The following is a 17,880-nucleotide window of genomic DNA, read 5'->3' on the forward strand; positions in this document are numbered from 1 at the left end:
TTTTTTTTGTTTTTTTTTTTTTTTGCACACCTGGGATCCCCCGCGAAACGGTTCTCATTCGCGCTTGAATAAGGCCGGCAACACACTGGCTGCGTGGCGTGTCCATTTTTATTTCGGCTCCCATGTTAACAGGTTGGAGTTTGCACACTGCCTGCGTGAAACACGCAGGCGCGGCTCGAGCCACGCGGAAAACGCGCATGCTAGAAATAGAACCGACGCCTGTGTTCCAGCAATGGGAGTATTCTCTGGCTAGAGCGCAGAACAGCGGAGTTTGTATGGACCGAAGTGCATGCCTGAGCTTGTGTTTTTGGTTAAGCTGCGTTGCTTTGACATTGTGGAAAATAGAATAATAGAAACAAAATGTATTAGCCTTTTTACCCCTTATTATCAATCTAAATTAATCTGGTTTTTAATTGAACTTAATTTCGGTTTTCTTTATTTAAATTTCGTTTTTCTTTATTTAAATTTCGTTTATCTTTATTTAAATTTCGTTTTTTCATTATTTAAATTTCGTTTTTCTTTATTTAAATTTCGTTTTTCTTTATTTAAATCTAGGCTACCCTTTACTGTGTCAGTAATTTGTAAGTCAGAAAAATATTAGACTACCTTAAAAGTATTGCTTAATTTAACAGACCTGTGTGTGTGCGTTTTATATCACTAGTGCGGTGTCCGTTTTCGGAGAATATAATCCCTGCCTGCGTGAGGCGCGCCGCTTCCCGCTCGCGCTGTTCTGTAGTTTACTAAAAGTTTCAATTCTGAATGTGTCGCGTCTCGCGTGTCCATCTATATTGCACCAAATGCACACTGCACTCCCGTGTGAAGTCGATTGGATGAAAGGTTCTTGAAATAATCAAAATGCAAACGGACAGACAGACACATAGAGATTCCTGCCTTTATTAGAGAGAAGAATATGTTCAGCCCCCTCTCTCCGAAGCTTAGAATATTCGATGTTCATTACGACCGAAGCTTCGAAGCTCAAAAAATGGTATTCGGACCAGCCCTATAAAATATTATAAATTGTATTATCAGCATAAATTTTGCACTGAAACATTTAGTTTCATTTCAGAATAGTATCTGGTTTGTCATGTCGCTTTAATGGCAGCAAGCAGCATGAACTCCACATGTTTGTGTAAAACCTGATGATCATGTTCTCCAGCATGATTTGAGAATGATGGAAGCAAGAACATCTGACCATCTGTGCAAAGGAGTTCACATGATCAATGCTACTAAGTTGCTTATTTGCTTAGTAACTTAGAAATGATGGCGGATATTCAGTGATTCTTCTTTTACTGACGATAAGTTCAATGTTGTCTTTTTTGGACCCCGCTGTAGGTGTCAATCATTAACCTTTTTGGTGAATTTTTCCGATATGGCAGACTGCTTAGCCTGAAGCGTTTTTACAAATGCGGCAGAACACCTAGATGATTTGATATTCAGCTTGTTTGCTTGACATTTACCAAATAGTTTTATTTATCCCATTGCTATTTGATCAGCATATTTGCTCAGTGAATAATCAATAAACATAAGAATTGCATTACTGTAGATGACATTGAATAAAATTTCCATTTATAGTGTTTGTTGAACTTCATAGACACTGACATGTAGCTGAGACTGGCCAATTTTTTTTTACTGTTTTTTAACTAAAGGTCTAGCCATAAAGTCACAAGGTAATTAGGCCACAATTTACAACATCTATGCTGCATGGTAATGAGCAACACTAATGAAAATCATGCACTTTAAATGTAATTATTTTTTGACGCTGCTTGTAATTAGTGGTTCTTGCAAATCTTGCAGCACAGTTTGTGTTATGGATATCTTAAATTGTGTGGCTTGCTGAATACATTTGTGCAATTACTTTTCTAAGCAATTGGTTTTATTGTTCCTGGATAATGATGAAAAGAAAAACAAACAAAACAAAAAAACCTTTGTTGAATGATGAAGCCAAGCCAAAGGAATGAGTACTGGACTTTGTCCATAGAAACCACCCAGAACACCTTAACAACTGCATAACAATGTCCTGAAAACCATTCACAATGCCTTCATAGTGATGTCAATTATCCAAAGCAATATGTTATTTTCATGTTGTTCTTGTTGCATAGGTTTTAGTCAAATATTTGTAGATATACAGTAGTTCATTATTTTCTTTTATGTATTTGAACAGTGGTTCATTAGTATGAGCAGGGCTTAAAGGAGAACTCCGGTCAATTTTAACATTGAGCTCATTTTTGTGTAAATTTGGAGTGCTGTCAGTACAGAGAACAACGACAAAAATCGGTGTTGCCTACACCTTGTTATCCTCTTTTTAAAATTTGCACCCTGTTGACTTCAATGGGGCAAGTTTTAAACCTGCTTTTAGCCTCTTAACATCCTTGATGTGTCATTACAAGTGCACAGCCAATGTGAGTGATTCCTTCGGAGTGAACACGGTGAATCTGACTGCAGTAGATGTGAAAGATATGAATAAAAGTGATGTTAATTCAGCCAGCGCACATACCTGTATTTTCTTCCTGTTTTCGGTCGAAGTCCACAGTAGTCGATTGTCGAGTTCACGCGCGTGATCATAGGTAACTAAACCTTTGCGCGTGAACTCGACAATCGACTACTCTGCGCTGGCTGAATTAACATCACTTTTATTAATATCTTTCACATCTACTGCAGTCAGATTCACCGTGTTGACTCTGAAGGAATCCCTCACATGCACTTGTAATGACACATAAAGGATGTTAAGAGGCTAAAAGCAGGTTTAAAACTTGCCCCATTGAAGTCAACAGGGTGCAAATTTTAAAAAGAGGATAACACAGTGTAGGCAACACCGATTTTTGTCGTTGTTCTCTGTACTGACAGCACTCCAAATGTACAAAAAAATGAGCTCAATGTTAAAATTGACCGGAGTTCTCCTGTAATGAAATTAGGGCAGGGCAATGCAATGCAGCAATTGTAGAGTTTGAATAAGTGAAAAGTGTCATTGGTTTGTCTTGCTGTCAAGGTCAGCGTCTTTGTTGAGTCACACTTAAAAGCAGATACCCAGACCAATTCATCTTACTTAATGGTACATTGTAGACCTCTGAATGAGAACAGCAGCTTCTATTGGGCCGGACGTTTTCGAGATCCCCTCTGACTATGTTTTCATTCCAGTCCTCCTCTCAATCAATTAATCAATGGCATGGCCTAATCAAGCAGGAACAAATTGCTATGCACCCTGCTTAGCTGCACATGGGAAGACATTAGCCATGATTTGCATGCAGTTCAGATTCGCAGAGGGTTTTGGGTCATTTAAGCACTCTGTGAAACAGCTGATATCAGCCAATGACAGTTTACCACGTTTGCAGCTGAAGTGGCAGTCATCACACTACAGACGAATGCCCGATGAGACTTGGCACAGGATGCACTTGATTTGTCTCCTCAGTGACAGACGACTAGGGGTGTGCGAATCCACATATTTTAAAAATCATCTTGTTGGTCTATATAATTGGGCTATTTCCAGGTTCACATGAACCCGATCAGACACATTTCTTGGGCAATGTACATAGGACACTTTCTTTTGTTCAAAAACAATTTTACAGAATACAGCTGAATGGAACAGAATGATGTGGTTTTGATATGTTTTTTAGCTTGATGTGCCATTTTAAAAACACAATGCTTGTGTCAGGATGCTCAAAAACAGATGCGATGCAATAGCAAAATATGTCTGTCTGAATGTTTGTTTTTTAATGGCTGATGCTTTAAAATGGGATGTAGCTGAAGATGGAACTTTTTCCAGAAGGTTTTACTAACTAGCTTTTGTTTGTTTGTAAAAAAAATAAAAATATCATTACTAAAATATCAACATATTATCTTCTACTTCCATTTCGCAGAAATACATTAGATCACTCAGTCGTGTACCTGAGACACTCTGGCACTGATATATCTGTTACACAATATAAATAGAATATAACAACATCTAAAGTCGGAGGAACATTTATATTGTGTAACAGATATATCAGTTACACAATATAAATAGAATATAACAAGATCTAAAGTCGGAGGAACATTTATACTTTGTTATATGTATCCCCATATCGTCCAGCCCTAAAACTGCTAAAAGGCATTTATAGACGTAACAGTATGACTGCTTTGAAACAGTGTGTATTGTAAAAAGTGTTATACATATAAAATTGACTTGATTTAAAAGCACATCATTCTGAAAGTATGCTAGATAAATCACACCTGCTAAAAATAACAAAACTACCTAGAAAATAAAGTCATAATAAACAAGTCAACTGATCATTTGTTGGACCAACTAGTCGACCACCGTGAATCCATTATCTGGACCAACTAGTCGATCCATTATCTCTGCTTCCATGATTAGAAAGACATTCAGAAAAGCATCTCTGGTCAGCTTCTGATGCTTAGGTTTGTCTTGTTCACACTCAAACAAAAAAACACATTGAAACAAGGTTGGAGAGCTGTAGTCTTGACAAAACGTTTAAACAGTTCAGATTCCTATCATTTGGATGGAACACTGCATCTGAACCAATTACAAAGCAGTGGCGATGGTGTGCAGCCACTGAGGTAGCTAGTTACTGAGCTTGAAATGTGATGGCCAGCCAATTGGAGCGTAGTTCATTGCAGTGTTATTGATGTGATTAATAGGCCAAAGTAAGTGTTGGAAGTCTAACATGTTGCTCACTATGAATAATTTATGGCCCTGGGCATGGCACTTCTCTTTGAAGTTCCTCTTTGAAGCCAACCCCAAAAAGAAACAAGTTAAATTTTCACAGGACTAAAATATTTATCTGTAATGACCCAAGCTCCTCGCTCAGTCTTGGACTGAAAGTGGTGTTAAAGTGATTGAAACGATCAAAGGTTTTAGAAGCTGAGATCTGTAGGGACTGGAAAATAAAGCACACATCTGTGTAGATAATCACCTCTCAGGTGATCGAAATGTCTCTGGTTGGTACATTTAATGCCTGAGGATTGAGGACTATGCTTTTTTTATTTGGACATTGCAAATTTAAGACAGATTATCTTCAATAGCAAAAAAACAGCACAAAATTCTTGAAAAAAAAAGGGAGGAATACTGTGAGACAAATACATTTATATTGCTTAAATATTGAAGAAAATATGACAATATTTGAAGTAGATTATTTTATTTGAAAATGTAGAAAATGTCTTATGTAGAATGTATAAATATTCTTTAAAAATATTTTCAATAACAGCGAACTGACACAAATTATAGCACAGCTCATGTAATATTTCATGCAGATACAATATGTTTATCCTCCGGCTAATTTTTGGATAATGATTGAAAGCAGAGTGTATTGTGTCCTGAATATAGTTGAAGGAAAAATATTACAAAACCAAAATAACAAAGACTAACATCAAATAAAAATGGCATTCTGCTTAAAACTAGACTCTTCAGGAAGTGCTCAATTTATTTCAAAATTTGAAGTCTAATCATCCATATTAATGAAACTGTTCATTATGGTAGCTCTGATGCCTTTAGCAGCTTAATTCTTTTTGGAGCTTCCTCATCAAAGTGCTACTTCAATGTCCACATTAATGGAGTTCCTAACGGAAGTTCGGGAAGATCACAGTGCTAAGTGCCCCCTTTTCATAGTGATGTCCAGGGTAGGAACTTTCATCTTTAGTTGAGTTATATGCTCAGGCCTTTCCATTAGAGCCAGAAAAAAACTGCTTACCCTTTTTCATTCCGTCTTATAGATTATATGAGCATGTGAGGCTGTGAAGTCAGATATGAATAGCATTTCTCTGCTTGTTGCTCTCTGCAATTGCCTTTTTATTTTAATATTATAATATTTTTTTTATCAAGTTCAGATATATGTAATTGTGAAAATCAATAGAAATATTTTTGTTAAAACATTGATGTAATATGAAAGTAATAAGCAAACCGTTTTATTTTCTAATCAAATATTTAAAACAAATATTTTTATAATAAAAAGAATATTGATTTTTGTTTTTCTTCGACTTTATCTGGTGTCTCAGGGATTCTGTATAAGGGAAGTGGTGAGAATATCTTCCTCTCCCAGCTTCCTCCCGTTATCAGCACCATAATGGGGAATGGCAGGCGCAGAAGCATCTCCTGTCCGAGCTGTAATGGGCAGGCGGAGGGAAACAAACTGCTGGCTCCTGTTGCTCTCGCATGGGGCATCGATGGTAGCCTGTATGTTGGCGACTTCAATTACATCAGACGGATCTATCCGTCAGGCAATGTCACCAGTGTCATGGAGCTCAGGTGAGTGAGCACAACTGAATGTGTGATTTAGTAGCACGGCAGCATGGAAAGCTTGCAGAGTACTTGAGACGTTTTGTGACAAATCACAGAATCCTGAGAGGCAGCGTCTAGAGATTATCTCTCAACAAAGCATTTAATAGCATAACTATTTTTAGTTTAAAAACATAGTCCTCATAAAAAGGAGAGTTTGCTTAATAGCGGCAGTAATTCTCACAGCAGGTGATTTGAAGCCCGACAGTAATTGTCATGAAAGTTATTGGTGAATGCTGTGAATTTGTAAGCAGTGCTTTGATAGCTGTAGCAGCACTGGTTGAAAGGGGTTGAATTTAGAGATGTTTAGATTTTAGACTGCTGTGCATTACACTGTTAGAAAGGTAAACTCTGATCAACTCCTGTTCACCACACATTCTCAGTTTGAGGGTGATTTGTCTTACCCAGGATCTGAATCCTTTTTTTTATTTAATTTCAGATCTACATATTTTTTGAAATACTCAGTATTTTTAGAATAGACAAGTAGATTTTTTTTCCAACACATTGTCAAACACAGTATGAAGGATTAGTGGAAGTATCTAAGGATTAGAATTTTTATTGTTAACTAAAGCTTAAACTAAAATTATTAAAATAGTTAATTAACTGAAGCAAAGCTGAAATCTAAATGTTTTAAAAACTTTAAAAAAAAAATATATATATATATATATATATATATATATATATATATATATAGAAATGTTGCCTTGGCAGCTAACTGAAATAATTAAATAAAGTTAAAATACAAAAATGACTAGAACAAAAACTGAAATAAAAATAAATTAATGCTAAAAAGGATAACACTTTTTTTTTTACTTTGTCCAAGGAAGAAAGACACCACCCAGCCCTGCATACCCTAGTTAAAACTTGTAACTAGATGTAGTACATACATATACATACATACCTAAATATCTCTAAAAACATATTTTAAGGATACTTCCAGCCCTGGAAACATGAATAAATGATTAAAACAATAATTTAACAAATTTAAATGTGTGTACAGCTCTGTTTTTTTTTTTAAACCAGCACTTAACCATCATTGTAAAATATGTTATCATGTACTCCTTTGATTTCAATTGGCAACATGTTCCAGAGTTGGAAGCCCTTTACAGAAAAGCTCTTTGCCCTTGTGTAGTTCTACGAAAATCAATTCTACAATTTCCACCTACTGTACTCCTAGTGGTTCTACTATTACCATCTTATTTTATAAAATGAAGCATATTTTGTTTTTTTAAATATGACAGTGATGCTATCAATTTGGCTTTTTATCTATTATTTTTAGAGACTGATTTTATTTTTATTAGAGTCATTTGTTTGAGTCTAGACTGTAATACAGTAAGACATATGAGACAAAAAAAGTTACAAAACAAAAAAGTTACCATAAAATAACAAAAGCACATTACATACTTACTACATTTGAAAGTTAAAATAAATGAAAATTGACAATATCCAAAAAAAAAAAGAAAAATAATAAGCTCAAAATATTATAATATTTTGAATAATTAAAAAATAATGCACAATATTAATTAAATAAATAATAATAAATCTAAATAAATACTATAATTATATTTAAATAATATTAAAATATTTAAGAATTGTTAAGGGTTCAATTTAAAGGTATCCTCAATTGGATTGAGGAGAATAAATACAGTGGTCACCAGTGGGTTTCTGAATTAGATGGACAAGGGGGTGATGTGAACTAAATAGAATAAGTGTATACTATTTTACCTAAACTTGTCTCACTATATTTTCTTACTTTATCTTTCCCTTCTTTTTTCAAACTAACCAAAGAAATAAGGATTTCAGGCACAGGTAAGTTATATTACAATACATGGTCACAGTTGTTGTTGATGTGAATAGAGGGCCCGACAGGTGTCACACATAAACTGGCTAGATGTTGTTATTTTTAAAGGACATTTATGTGTTACAAAATTTTAGATGGGATAGAACCCTTTGGGACACATTGTTATTGAAATATCTTCAAATGGACTTATAAGTCCAAAGGGTGTATATAGAAAACTAACCTAGTTTAGTTACCAATCCCAGATGTCAAGGCATATTTTATGAGAGATGCACATCACCTTTTTCTGACTGTCAAAAAGATTTTCTCAAGCCATGCAAGAGGACTTTGGATTATGATGCAGTGGCCAACACTCTAGGCCTTTAGCTGAAAGAAGATTTTCACATTTGGATTTTACATTGGCCAGTGCCTGTGAGTGTGAATTGGTTTCCAAACAGTCCAAGACATTGATCGAATAGAGCGCACTCAGTGTGCAAGAAAAGCATTGAAATGGCTTTTGATAAAACGTGAAAAAATGTGTTTGATCCCAGAGGAGAATGTCACCGAGCTCCACACCATCATCTACAAAGTCCCGACTTGACTGGTCATTTAACCAGTAATGGCATGTCTGGAGGGGCCACACTACCTCATTCAGTGAGGTGCAGACTGATTGGGAGGCAGAATTAATGAATGCAAATAAGCGTAGCTTTCTGAAAAGCCATCAGTTGTTGACAGTCATTAAGATATGCATATCATCACCGCATCGCAGAGAACCTTTCCCCGCAAGGGAACGAGAATGATTGAAATGATCTGGCAGTCTCGAAGTCGTCATCACAGCCTCCACAAATATGTTCCAGTCACATCACATTTACTTCCCTTTCACACATTCTTTTTTCTTCTTCCCATCTGTCAGGAGCTCACACCCTTTTGATAGATGCGGAAAAACATGCTGCGATTCTTTCAATGTCTTTAATGATATTAATATTCTAATCAGTCTCTCATTTCATCTGCCATCTCCAATTGCAATGTCAGACCAATAATTTATTGTCGCACTGCCTCAGCTTGACAGCAGACTAATGTCTTAACTAATAATGCTACTGTTTATATCTTTCTCCCCAAGTAACAATCCCGCTCACCGCTACTACCTGACCACGGATCCGGTGACGGGCCGGCTGTATGTGTCCGACACCAACTCCAGGCGCATCTACAGCCCGCAGACACTCCTGGCCAGCTCAGAACTCCAGCAGAACGTGGAGGTGGTGGCGGGAACAGGAGACCACTGTCTGCCTTTTGACGAAGCTCAGTGTGGAGATGGAGGTCCAGCCACCGAAGCTCTCCTCACGGGACCCAAAGGTATTGTTAGAGGATCATTAAAACTGATCATCAAAAGGCTCATGCATTCATTTCACAAAAAGGAGTCAAATAAGAAGGGTTCTTCAAACTGCTAAAATGCTTGAGATGAATCTTCTGAGGCATACAACACACTTTGATTGACATGAAAGATCATCCCAAAGCTCTGTGAGCTTTTAACAGTGTATTATGTACTGAGGTATTTGATTGGCGCCTCAGCGAGGGAAATGGGAACTGACAGCCTTGGGATAGGTACTAAATTATTTGACTGAGCCAGACACAACAGAATGATGAAGCTGTTTTGAACGTTTTGGGACTTCACCGACATAAATTTAAAGGGTCACACTTGCCTGGAGAATATAGACAACCTATTTCATATAATCTCATCAGGCAGAAAAATAGATGTTTTCATTGTTTTGCAATAAAATGTCATTCACACATGAATGCACATATGGCATGATGGATACATTAGGTATCATATTTCCTGTGTAGACGGGGAACGTAATGCGTTGAATTGATGGGATGTGTGCAGAGATCTACATTCTATAACTATAAAAAAGTCAGAAGCATTAATGCATGCATGCCTTTTCCTCGGTTGGGACTGAGATTTTTGCCATAACGTCAGTTCACTTCACTGTGTTTTTGCCAGGCACACACACTCTTCGTGCTATCACTCAGCTAAGCACGAATTTACCAAGCAGCAGTTACTATAGCAACCCACACTTTTATAATTTGAGCTTAAAAGTGGGATGCTTTCCCACTCCATGCTTTTGTCAAATACCTTGAGTTGACTTACAGACCGACTGAGACGGAGTGAGGGAAAGCGAGCAGAAATGCTGGAGGGAGGGAGGGAGGGAGAGATGTTCTAATACATCCTATTCCACTTTCTCCTTAAGAAATAATTCAGCAGTGGGAGGCAAGATGTGAATAATTGAGGGCGATGCTTTCTGCAGTGACCTGAATAATGGGAAGCCAAACACGACACATGTACCCGCTGCCTGGATCAGGCAAGCAAAGAGCACAGCTGTGTGACCTGCACATTTCGTTCCTTCCTCTCTTCTCTCCAGGGATTGCCGTTGACAAGAACGGACTGATCTACTTTGTGGATGGGACCGTCATCCGGAAGGTGGATCCAAACGGCATCATCTCCACCCTGCTGGGGTCCAATGACCTTGCCTCTGCTCGACCTCTGAGCTGTGACTCAGTTATGGACATCCATCAGGTGAAAAGTTAAAATTCTTAAATCAACACACTAAAGCCATTTATCAGACATGTCAGTGACCTAAATGAGTTTTGGTCTTGGTTAATGTCGTTTGTTTATTTTTCATACAGTGTGATTTAGGAAACAATGAAGTGGTCGGCTGTTGTGTTTTTGTTTTTGGTTTTTTTTGTATACAAATACTGATGCTGAAATCTACAATAAAAAAAGAAAGGCCAGTGGTCGATATAATACTCAAATACACTTAATACTAGGGCAAAGATATACACAAAATTGGTTAAAATTAAATATTTGTTCATTTTTACTCAAAATTAAAAAGCAAACATTATCACTTTACAATAAGATAAATGTTCTTTACATTTTTTATTTTATGTTTTTCATTAACATCATGAACAATGAATAACAATTAAAAATGAAATGATCAAAAATTATTACATTTATTATAGGTTAATATTAATTTAGAAATATAATATTGTGATATATTCATTTTTATTAACATTAAAAAGGAATTCATTAAAAATTAATTTATTATTCTTGGTTGATATTCATTTCTAAATTATATTCTTGTTCATGTTTGTTTAAAATTAAATTAAATAATTATTATTTATTATTCAAGATTAATATGAATTTATAAATACACTATTGTTTACAGTTCATTCATGTAAAAATGTAACATGGAATAATACATTAAATCATTTTAATTATTTGAAGTTAATATTATTTCATAAATATACTAGTTCATGTATGTTCATAATACATTAACTAATGTTTATAAAACTTGAGATGTTAATGTATTAAAATATCATTATGTAGAAAATACAATTAATCTAGATTCATAAATGCCGTAAAAAAATGTATTCATTGTTGTTTCTCCTAATCTATTTCATTAATGTTAACATACATGTATGCATCCTTATTGAAAATGATCTATCGATAGTTCTGGGAAAATACCATATTTGTTAATAAGCCAAGCAAGTAGGATTAATTATCTATTTTTTACTAATATCTGTCTATCATAAAAAGGAAGGAATACATTTTGCCTAAGTGAAGTTATATAAATTATTATATCTATAACATAATATCTAAATTATAATATCTTCTTGAACAATGCATTTTTTTTCTCATTCATCTGCCTTTTAGGTGTCTTTAGAATGGCCGACAGATCTGACTGTTAGTCCGATGGATAACTCATTGTTTGTGCTGGATGGCAGTGTGGTTTTGCGGATCACTGAGGAGGGGCAGGTCAGCGTGGCAGCAGGCAGACCCCTCCACTGCCCCATGCCTTCTACAGACATCTTGGTGACAGAAACACAGCGAGCCACGCACACCCATCTGGAATCCCCAAGCGCCATTGCCGTCTCCTTCAATGGAGTGCTGCACATCGCGGAGACAGACGAGAGGAAGATGAGCCGCATACGCAGCGTGGCAGCAGATGGCGAGATCACTCACCTGGTGGGGGCGCCTTCGGACTGCGACTGCAAGACCGACGTCAACTGTGATTGTTACCTAACAGGAGACGGCTTCGCTAAAGATGCTCGGCTAAATGGGCCGTCTTCCCTCGTGGCAGCTCCGGATGGAACCCTGTTCGTGGCCGACCTGGGTAACATTCGAATTCGCGTGATTGGAAAAAACAAGCCTGCACTTAACAGCATGGGCCTGTACGAAGTGGCATCGTCTGCGAAGCAGGAAGTGTACATGTTTGACATTAATGGCACACACCAGCATACGGCCAATCTGATCACTGGAGACTTCAAATATAACTTCAGCTACAGCAATGAGGGAGATCTGACCTCAGTGGCCGACAGTCATGGGAACACGCTACGGATTCGCAGAGATGCCAGCCGCCTTCCTGTCCGCATCGTTGCACCCGACAACCAGGTTATTTGGCTAACTGTAGGCTCGAGTGGTGGGCTGAAGACCCTTGGCACACAGGGGCGTGAACAGGTGCTGCTAACTTACCATGGCAACAGTGGTCTCCTGGCAACCAAGAGCACTGCCAATGGATGGACAACATTCTATGAGTAAGAATGTTTGAGCATTTCTGCTTGTTGCTCGTGCTTGCCAGGACAAATATCTCTATAATTATTGCTCAACATCAGCCTGTAACTTACTTAACCAGTTGAAATAACTTCTATAATTAATCAGACTTTTGCCTGGTGAGTAATAAAATAGGAAAAATCAGAGACTTACATTTGAAATAGTACCTAAACAAGGGGTCGGCAACTCCAGTCCTGGAGGGCCACTGTCCTGCAGAGTTTAGCTCCAACCCAAATCAAACACACCTGAACAAGCTAATCAAGGTCTTCAGGATTACAAGAAGGCTACAGGAAGTTGAGTTTTTATCAAGCTTCAAGCTAAACTCTGCAGGACAATGGCCATCCAGGACCGAAGTTGCCCATCTCTGACCTAAACTATTTCTAGGGACCACTATCCACCTTATTCCACAGCTATTTCCCATGAATCTGCAAGATTTCTGATTTAATAGCTGCTATAGGTAAACATATACAAGAATAACAAAGTGCAGTAAACCGTAAAACGAATTGCGCTACAATGTTTATGAAAATTAATTAAAATAATATGATAACAAATACCCTTTTGCAACATTAAACAGCATGACGGACTGATTTTGTATAAAGTAACTGAATAATTCAAATGCCTTTTAAACTTTGTGCTTATTCATATGGGTTACATTAAATTCAGCACCTTAATATCACTCTCTCTTTCAGCTATGACACAGAGGGACGACTGACCAATGTAACCTTTCCTACTGGAGTGGTGACCAGTCTGGCCTATGACATGGATACTGTTTCTACAGTAGAAAGAGAGAGTTTTGAACGAGATGAAGCTGCAACCATAACGACAAACCAGTCAGCAATTCAGACCGTCCTCACATTACACCAAGGTAACCCTTGTGTAAACAGACAAATCAAATTGATGCACTTGCATTCTCATAGGATTTTGAAAATGTTCTAGCTTTTCTGCTAATTTATGTTGCCTTTTTGCAGATCAGCTGAAGAACAACTATGTGATTGGTTACGACCACTCCCTGTGGATTCTGTATGCCAATGGAATGAACACTCACTACCAGACCGAACCACATATTCTGGCTGGCGCATCCTCCCCTACGCTGGCACGGAGAAATATGACCCTACCTGATGACAGCGGGCAAAACTTGGTGGAGTGGCGTTTTCGTAAAGAGCAGACGAGGACGAAGGTCACAGTGTTTGGACGCAAGTTACGAGTATGTACTGAAGTCCAATTACAGACGGGAAAGAACAAGTCTAATTCTCGTTAAAAATAACCACAAGGCCATTTCATTCTTAAATCTATTAGCCTTTCTTTAACACAAAGCACTTGACATCTGTCTTGACCTCATTCATAATAGGCAAATGTGGCATGAAGATTGCACCCTGCTGATCTAAGAGTACAAAAATGACATTTTTACAGTGGTTAAATAAACCTGTTCTAAAAGTTATGTTGATTACATTGGAAGATGATTTAATAGTTTGAAAGTGAAACCGAGTTACTTAGTTTTATTAAGTTAAACTATTAATCATGAGACTCATGTTCACACAAAGAATCAAGTCAACATTTCTGTTGGAAACCAAGGCAACTGACAGATAAAGATAAATCTGCCCATTTTCTAGTCAATTTTCTGCCATTTTACTGTTGCCATACCAATTTTGTGTCTCTTCTCCGCCTGCACTTCAAGGTAAATGGACGGAACATTTTGTCTGTTGATTATGACCGAGCGATGAGGATTGAAAAGATCTATGATGATCACCGTAAATTCCTTCTGAAGATTGGTTATGACACTACAGGTCAGCCCACTCTCTGGATGCCAAGTAGCAAGCTGCTTCCTGTCAACCTCACTCGCAATAGCAACGGGCAGTTGAGTGCCATACACTGGGGCTCTGTCTCAGAGAGGGTAGAGTATGATGGACAAGGCCGTCTGCTTTCTAGGACATTTCCTGATGGGAAGACCTGGAGCTACACTTATCTGGAGAAGGTAAAGCCAGCGGAAATTGCTTTTAGTGATGTATGTAATATACAGTAGACATCAATAGTTTTTTTGCCAGTTGACTCTGTCACGTGTACACTGCTTACCATATATACACACACATGTAGGGTCCATTTATTTGATTAAAAATACAATAAAAACAGTACAATTATCACATCAAAGAAGCATACGATAACAACAAACTTTTGGAAGCCGAAACATGATACCACATTATACACATTTCCAACCCTTATCCACATTTTCAAAGATGGAGCATCCATACTCTTCCAATGCTATGGATTCTCCTGGATTGAAGAAGTTCAAAGCCCAGAAGTGTAGTCTTCTAGTATCGATGTTTGTATAAAGTCCATTGAATAAATTGTTATAAAGAACACAGAGTTTAACATTCAAAGGGACTTTAGAGTTAAACATATATTTAACAGACATTTTATAACCTCCTTCCAATTTTGGTTTTGGACAAGTTTGGGATTTTTGGACATTACAAAAAGAAAGTGATATACTGTACCTTTCTTGTTTAAATATTTAGTACACACATCTGGAATATTAGCAGACATATGATGAACTTTGACAGTTATGTACGTTGACATATGTTCTCATTAACAACTTACATTGAAGTTATTTAAACCTTGTGTTTATTGTGTTGGTGCTTTTAGACAAGTATCATTCAACTCTTTCTCGTGGATGTCTTCTTGTATATCCATTTTCCAAGCATTTAATTTATCTATTGTTGATTCAGTTCTATATTAAACCATTATGTTATAACATAGAAATAATTCCATGCTGAAATAAAAAAAATTGAAAAGAGCTCTGTGTTAGCAAAGCTGAATTTTCAGAAGCCATTACTCCACTCTTTAGTGTCACATGATCCTTCAGAAATTCTGGTAGGCTGATTTGGTGCTCAGAAACATTTATTTTTAATATCAGTTTTTGAAACAGTTGTGCTGCTTTTTTGTCAGATAATTTTTTTTTCAGAGAATAGGAGATATGTCCAAGATTCTTTTTTCCTTATCATATAATATATCTTGAAGGTCTATTTTTATTATGAGCACAAGACATGATTGAACCTTTTCTTCCCTTTAACTGTTTTTTTTTTTTTTTTTTTTTTTGTGGAAGTTGATATTTAGTTAAATGTAATTTTGTTTTCCACAAAAAGTAAAGAAAAAACATATGGGTGTAAAGTGATATGAAGTAAATGATTTTAATTTTGGATCCCAGTAAGATCCAACTAATGTGAAGATTAACCTAAGAATTAGTTGTTTTTAATTCATCTTGATTTATGCAAGGTATGTTTTCTTCTCGTTCTAGTCCACGGTCCTGATACTGGCGAGTCAGCGGCAGTACGTCTTTGAATTTGACCCACAGGGAGGCCTTTCTGCAGTCACTATGCCCAGTGTGGCACGCTATGCTATGGAGACCATACGCTCTGTGTCTTACTACCGCAACCTTTACCATATGCCTGAGAGTAATGCTTCTGTCGCCGTGGACTACAGTGAAGACGGGAGGCTCCTGAGAGTGGTGCAGCTGGGCACAGGGCGGAGAGTCCTTTACCGGTATCGCTGGCACAACAAACTCTCAGAAGTTCTGTACGACAGCACTCGTGTCAGCTTCACCTACGATGAGACAGCAGGTGTGCTGAAGACGGTCAATCTGCAGCGTGAGGGCTTTATATGCACCATTAGATACAGGCAGCTCGGCCCCCTGGTAGACCGCCAGATCTACCGCTTCAGCGAGGACGGGATGGTAAACGCTCGCTTCGACTACGCTTACGACAGTAGTCTGCGTGTGACGAGTGTTCAGGGGGTTATCAATGAGACCCCGCTGCCCATTGACCTCTATCAGTATGATGACATCTCAGGGAAGGTGGAGCAGTTCGGCAAGTTTGGTGTCATCTATTACGACATCAACCAGATCATCTCCACCTCTGTCATGACTTACACCAAACACTTTGATGGGCACGGTCGAGTCCGAGAAATTCAGTATGAACTCTTCCGTTCTCTGCTCTTCTGGATCACAGTCCAGTATGACGATATGAGCCGAGTCACCAAGCGGGAGATTAAGATTGGCCCGTCCTCCAATGCCACCAAGTATAGCTATGAATATGACGTGGATGGGCAGCTGCAGACCGTCTACCTCAATGAGAAAATGACATGGCGCTACAGCTATGACTTAAATGGGAACATACACCTACTGAGTCCAGCAAACAGCGCACGAATCATGCCTCTACGATATGACCTACGAGACCGTATAACTCGTCTTGGGGACCTGCAGTACGAGTTGGACGAAGATGGGTTTCTCTGCCAGAGAGGTCCTGAGATCTTCCAATACAACTCCAATGGCCACCTAGAACGTGTCTACAGTAAATCCACTGGGTGGTCTGTCCAGTATCGTTACGATGGTTTGGGAAGAAGAGTCTCCACAAAGTCCAGCATGGGACAGCATCTACAGTTCTTCTATGCTGATCTGAGCTACCCTAGCAGGATAACACATGTCTACAACCATTCAAGCTCACAGATTACCTCTTTATACTATGACCTGCAAGGACACTTGTTTGCAATGGAGATTAGCAATGGAGCAGAGTTCTACATAGCCTGTGATAACATAGGATCACCGCTGGCTGTCTTTGGCAGTGATGGCATCCTCCTCAAGCAGGTTCATTATACGGCCTACGGCGAGGTCTACTCAGACTCCAATCCTGACATGCAGCTGGTGATCGGGTTTCATGGAGGACTTTATGACCCTCTAACAAAACTGCTTCATTTCGGAGTGAGGGATTATGACATCATGTCGGGTCGCTGGACTTCACCTGACTTCATGCTGTGGGAGAAAATCAGCAAGAATCCGGGACCTTTCAATCTCTACATGTTCCGAAACAACAACCCAATAAGTAAAGTGCAGAAAGTTAGAGACTACTTAACAGGTATGGCATGGATTCACTGCATCTACTGTATCCGCACCTTAAAATAACTTCTGCAAGTAATATGTCTGCTATATATTGCGCATTCCCCTCCCCCATTGTAAATTTTAACTAGATTTTAAATTTATTCATTGATTTTTTTCTACAGATGTAAACAGCTGGCTGGTCACATTTGGGTTCCATCTCCACAACAGTATTCCTGGTTTCCCCATCCCCATTTCTGAGATGACACAAGCCTCATACGAACTGGCCAAAAGTCAAGTGTGGGATGACCTGACAGTAAGTTTGTTTTAGATGGATATCTTCACATAAGTTTTAGTTATTATATTATATT

General features: G+C 38.0%; 1 protein-coding gene across 6 annotated transcripts in view; it reads left to right on the forward strand.

The window, feature by feature from the left end:
* Positions 1–17,880, forward strand: part of LOC307171158 (teneurin-3) — a 137,083-nt gene that overhangs the window by 117,378 nt on the left and 1,825 nt on the right. For 5 of the 6 annotated variants that reach the window (XM_079892616.1, XM_079892618.1, XM_079892619.1 and 2 more), the window contains 10 exons: positions 5,986–6,235; positions 8,054–8,074; positions 9,163–9,395; positions 10,460–10,614; positions 11,752–12,632; positions 13,338–13,513; positions 13,617–13,852; positions 14,324–14,620; positions 15,938–17,549; positions 17,695–17,825. In XM_079892616.1, the coding sequence (XP_079748742.1) occupies positions 5,986–6,235; positions 8,054–8,074; positions 9,163–9,395; positions 10,460–10,614; positions 11,752–12,632; positions 13,338–13,513; positions 13,617–13,852; positions 14,324–14,620; positions 15,938–17,549; positions 17,695–17,825 (3,992 nt within the window). The remainder of the gene's footprint in view (positions 1–5,985; positions 6,236–8,053; positions 8,075–9,162; positions 9,396–10,459; positions 10,615–11,751; positions 12,633–13,337; positions 13,514–13,616; positions 13,853–14,323; positions 14,621–15,937; positions 17,550–17,694; positions 17,826–17,880) is intronic. The other variant, XM_079892621.1, reaches the window with a different exon arrangement.

This window comes from Squalius cephalus, assembly GCF_949319135.1.
Source record: "Squalius cephalus genome assembly, chromosome: 14".
In the NCBI taxonomy this organism is placed as follows: domain Eukaryota; kingdom Metazoa; phylum Chordata; class Actinopteri; order Cypriniformes; family Leuciscidae; genus Squalius; species Squalius cephalus.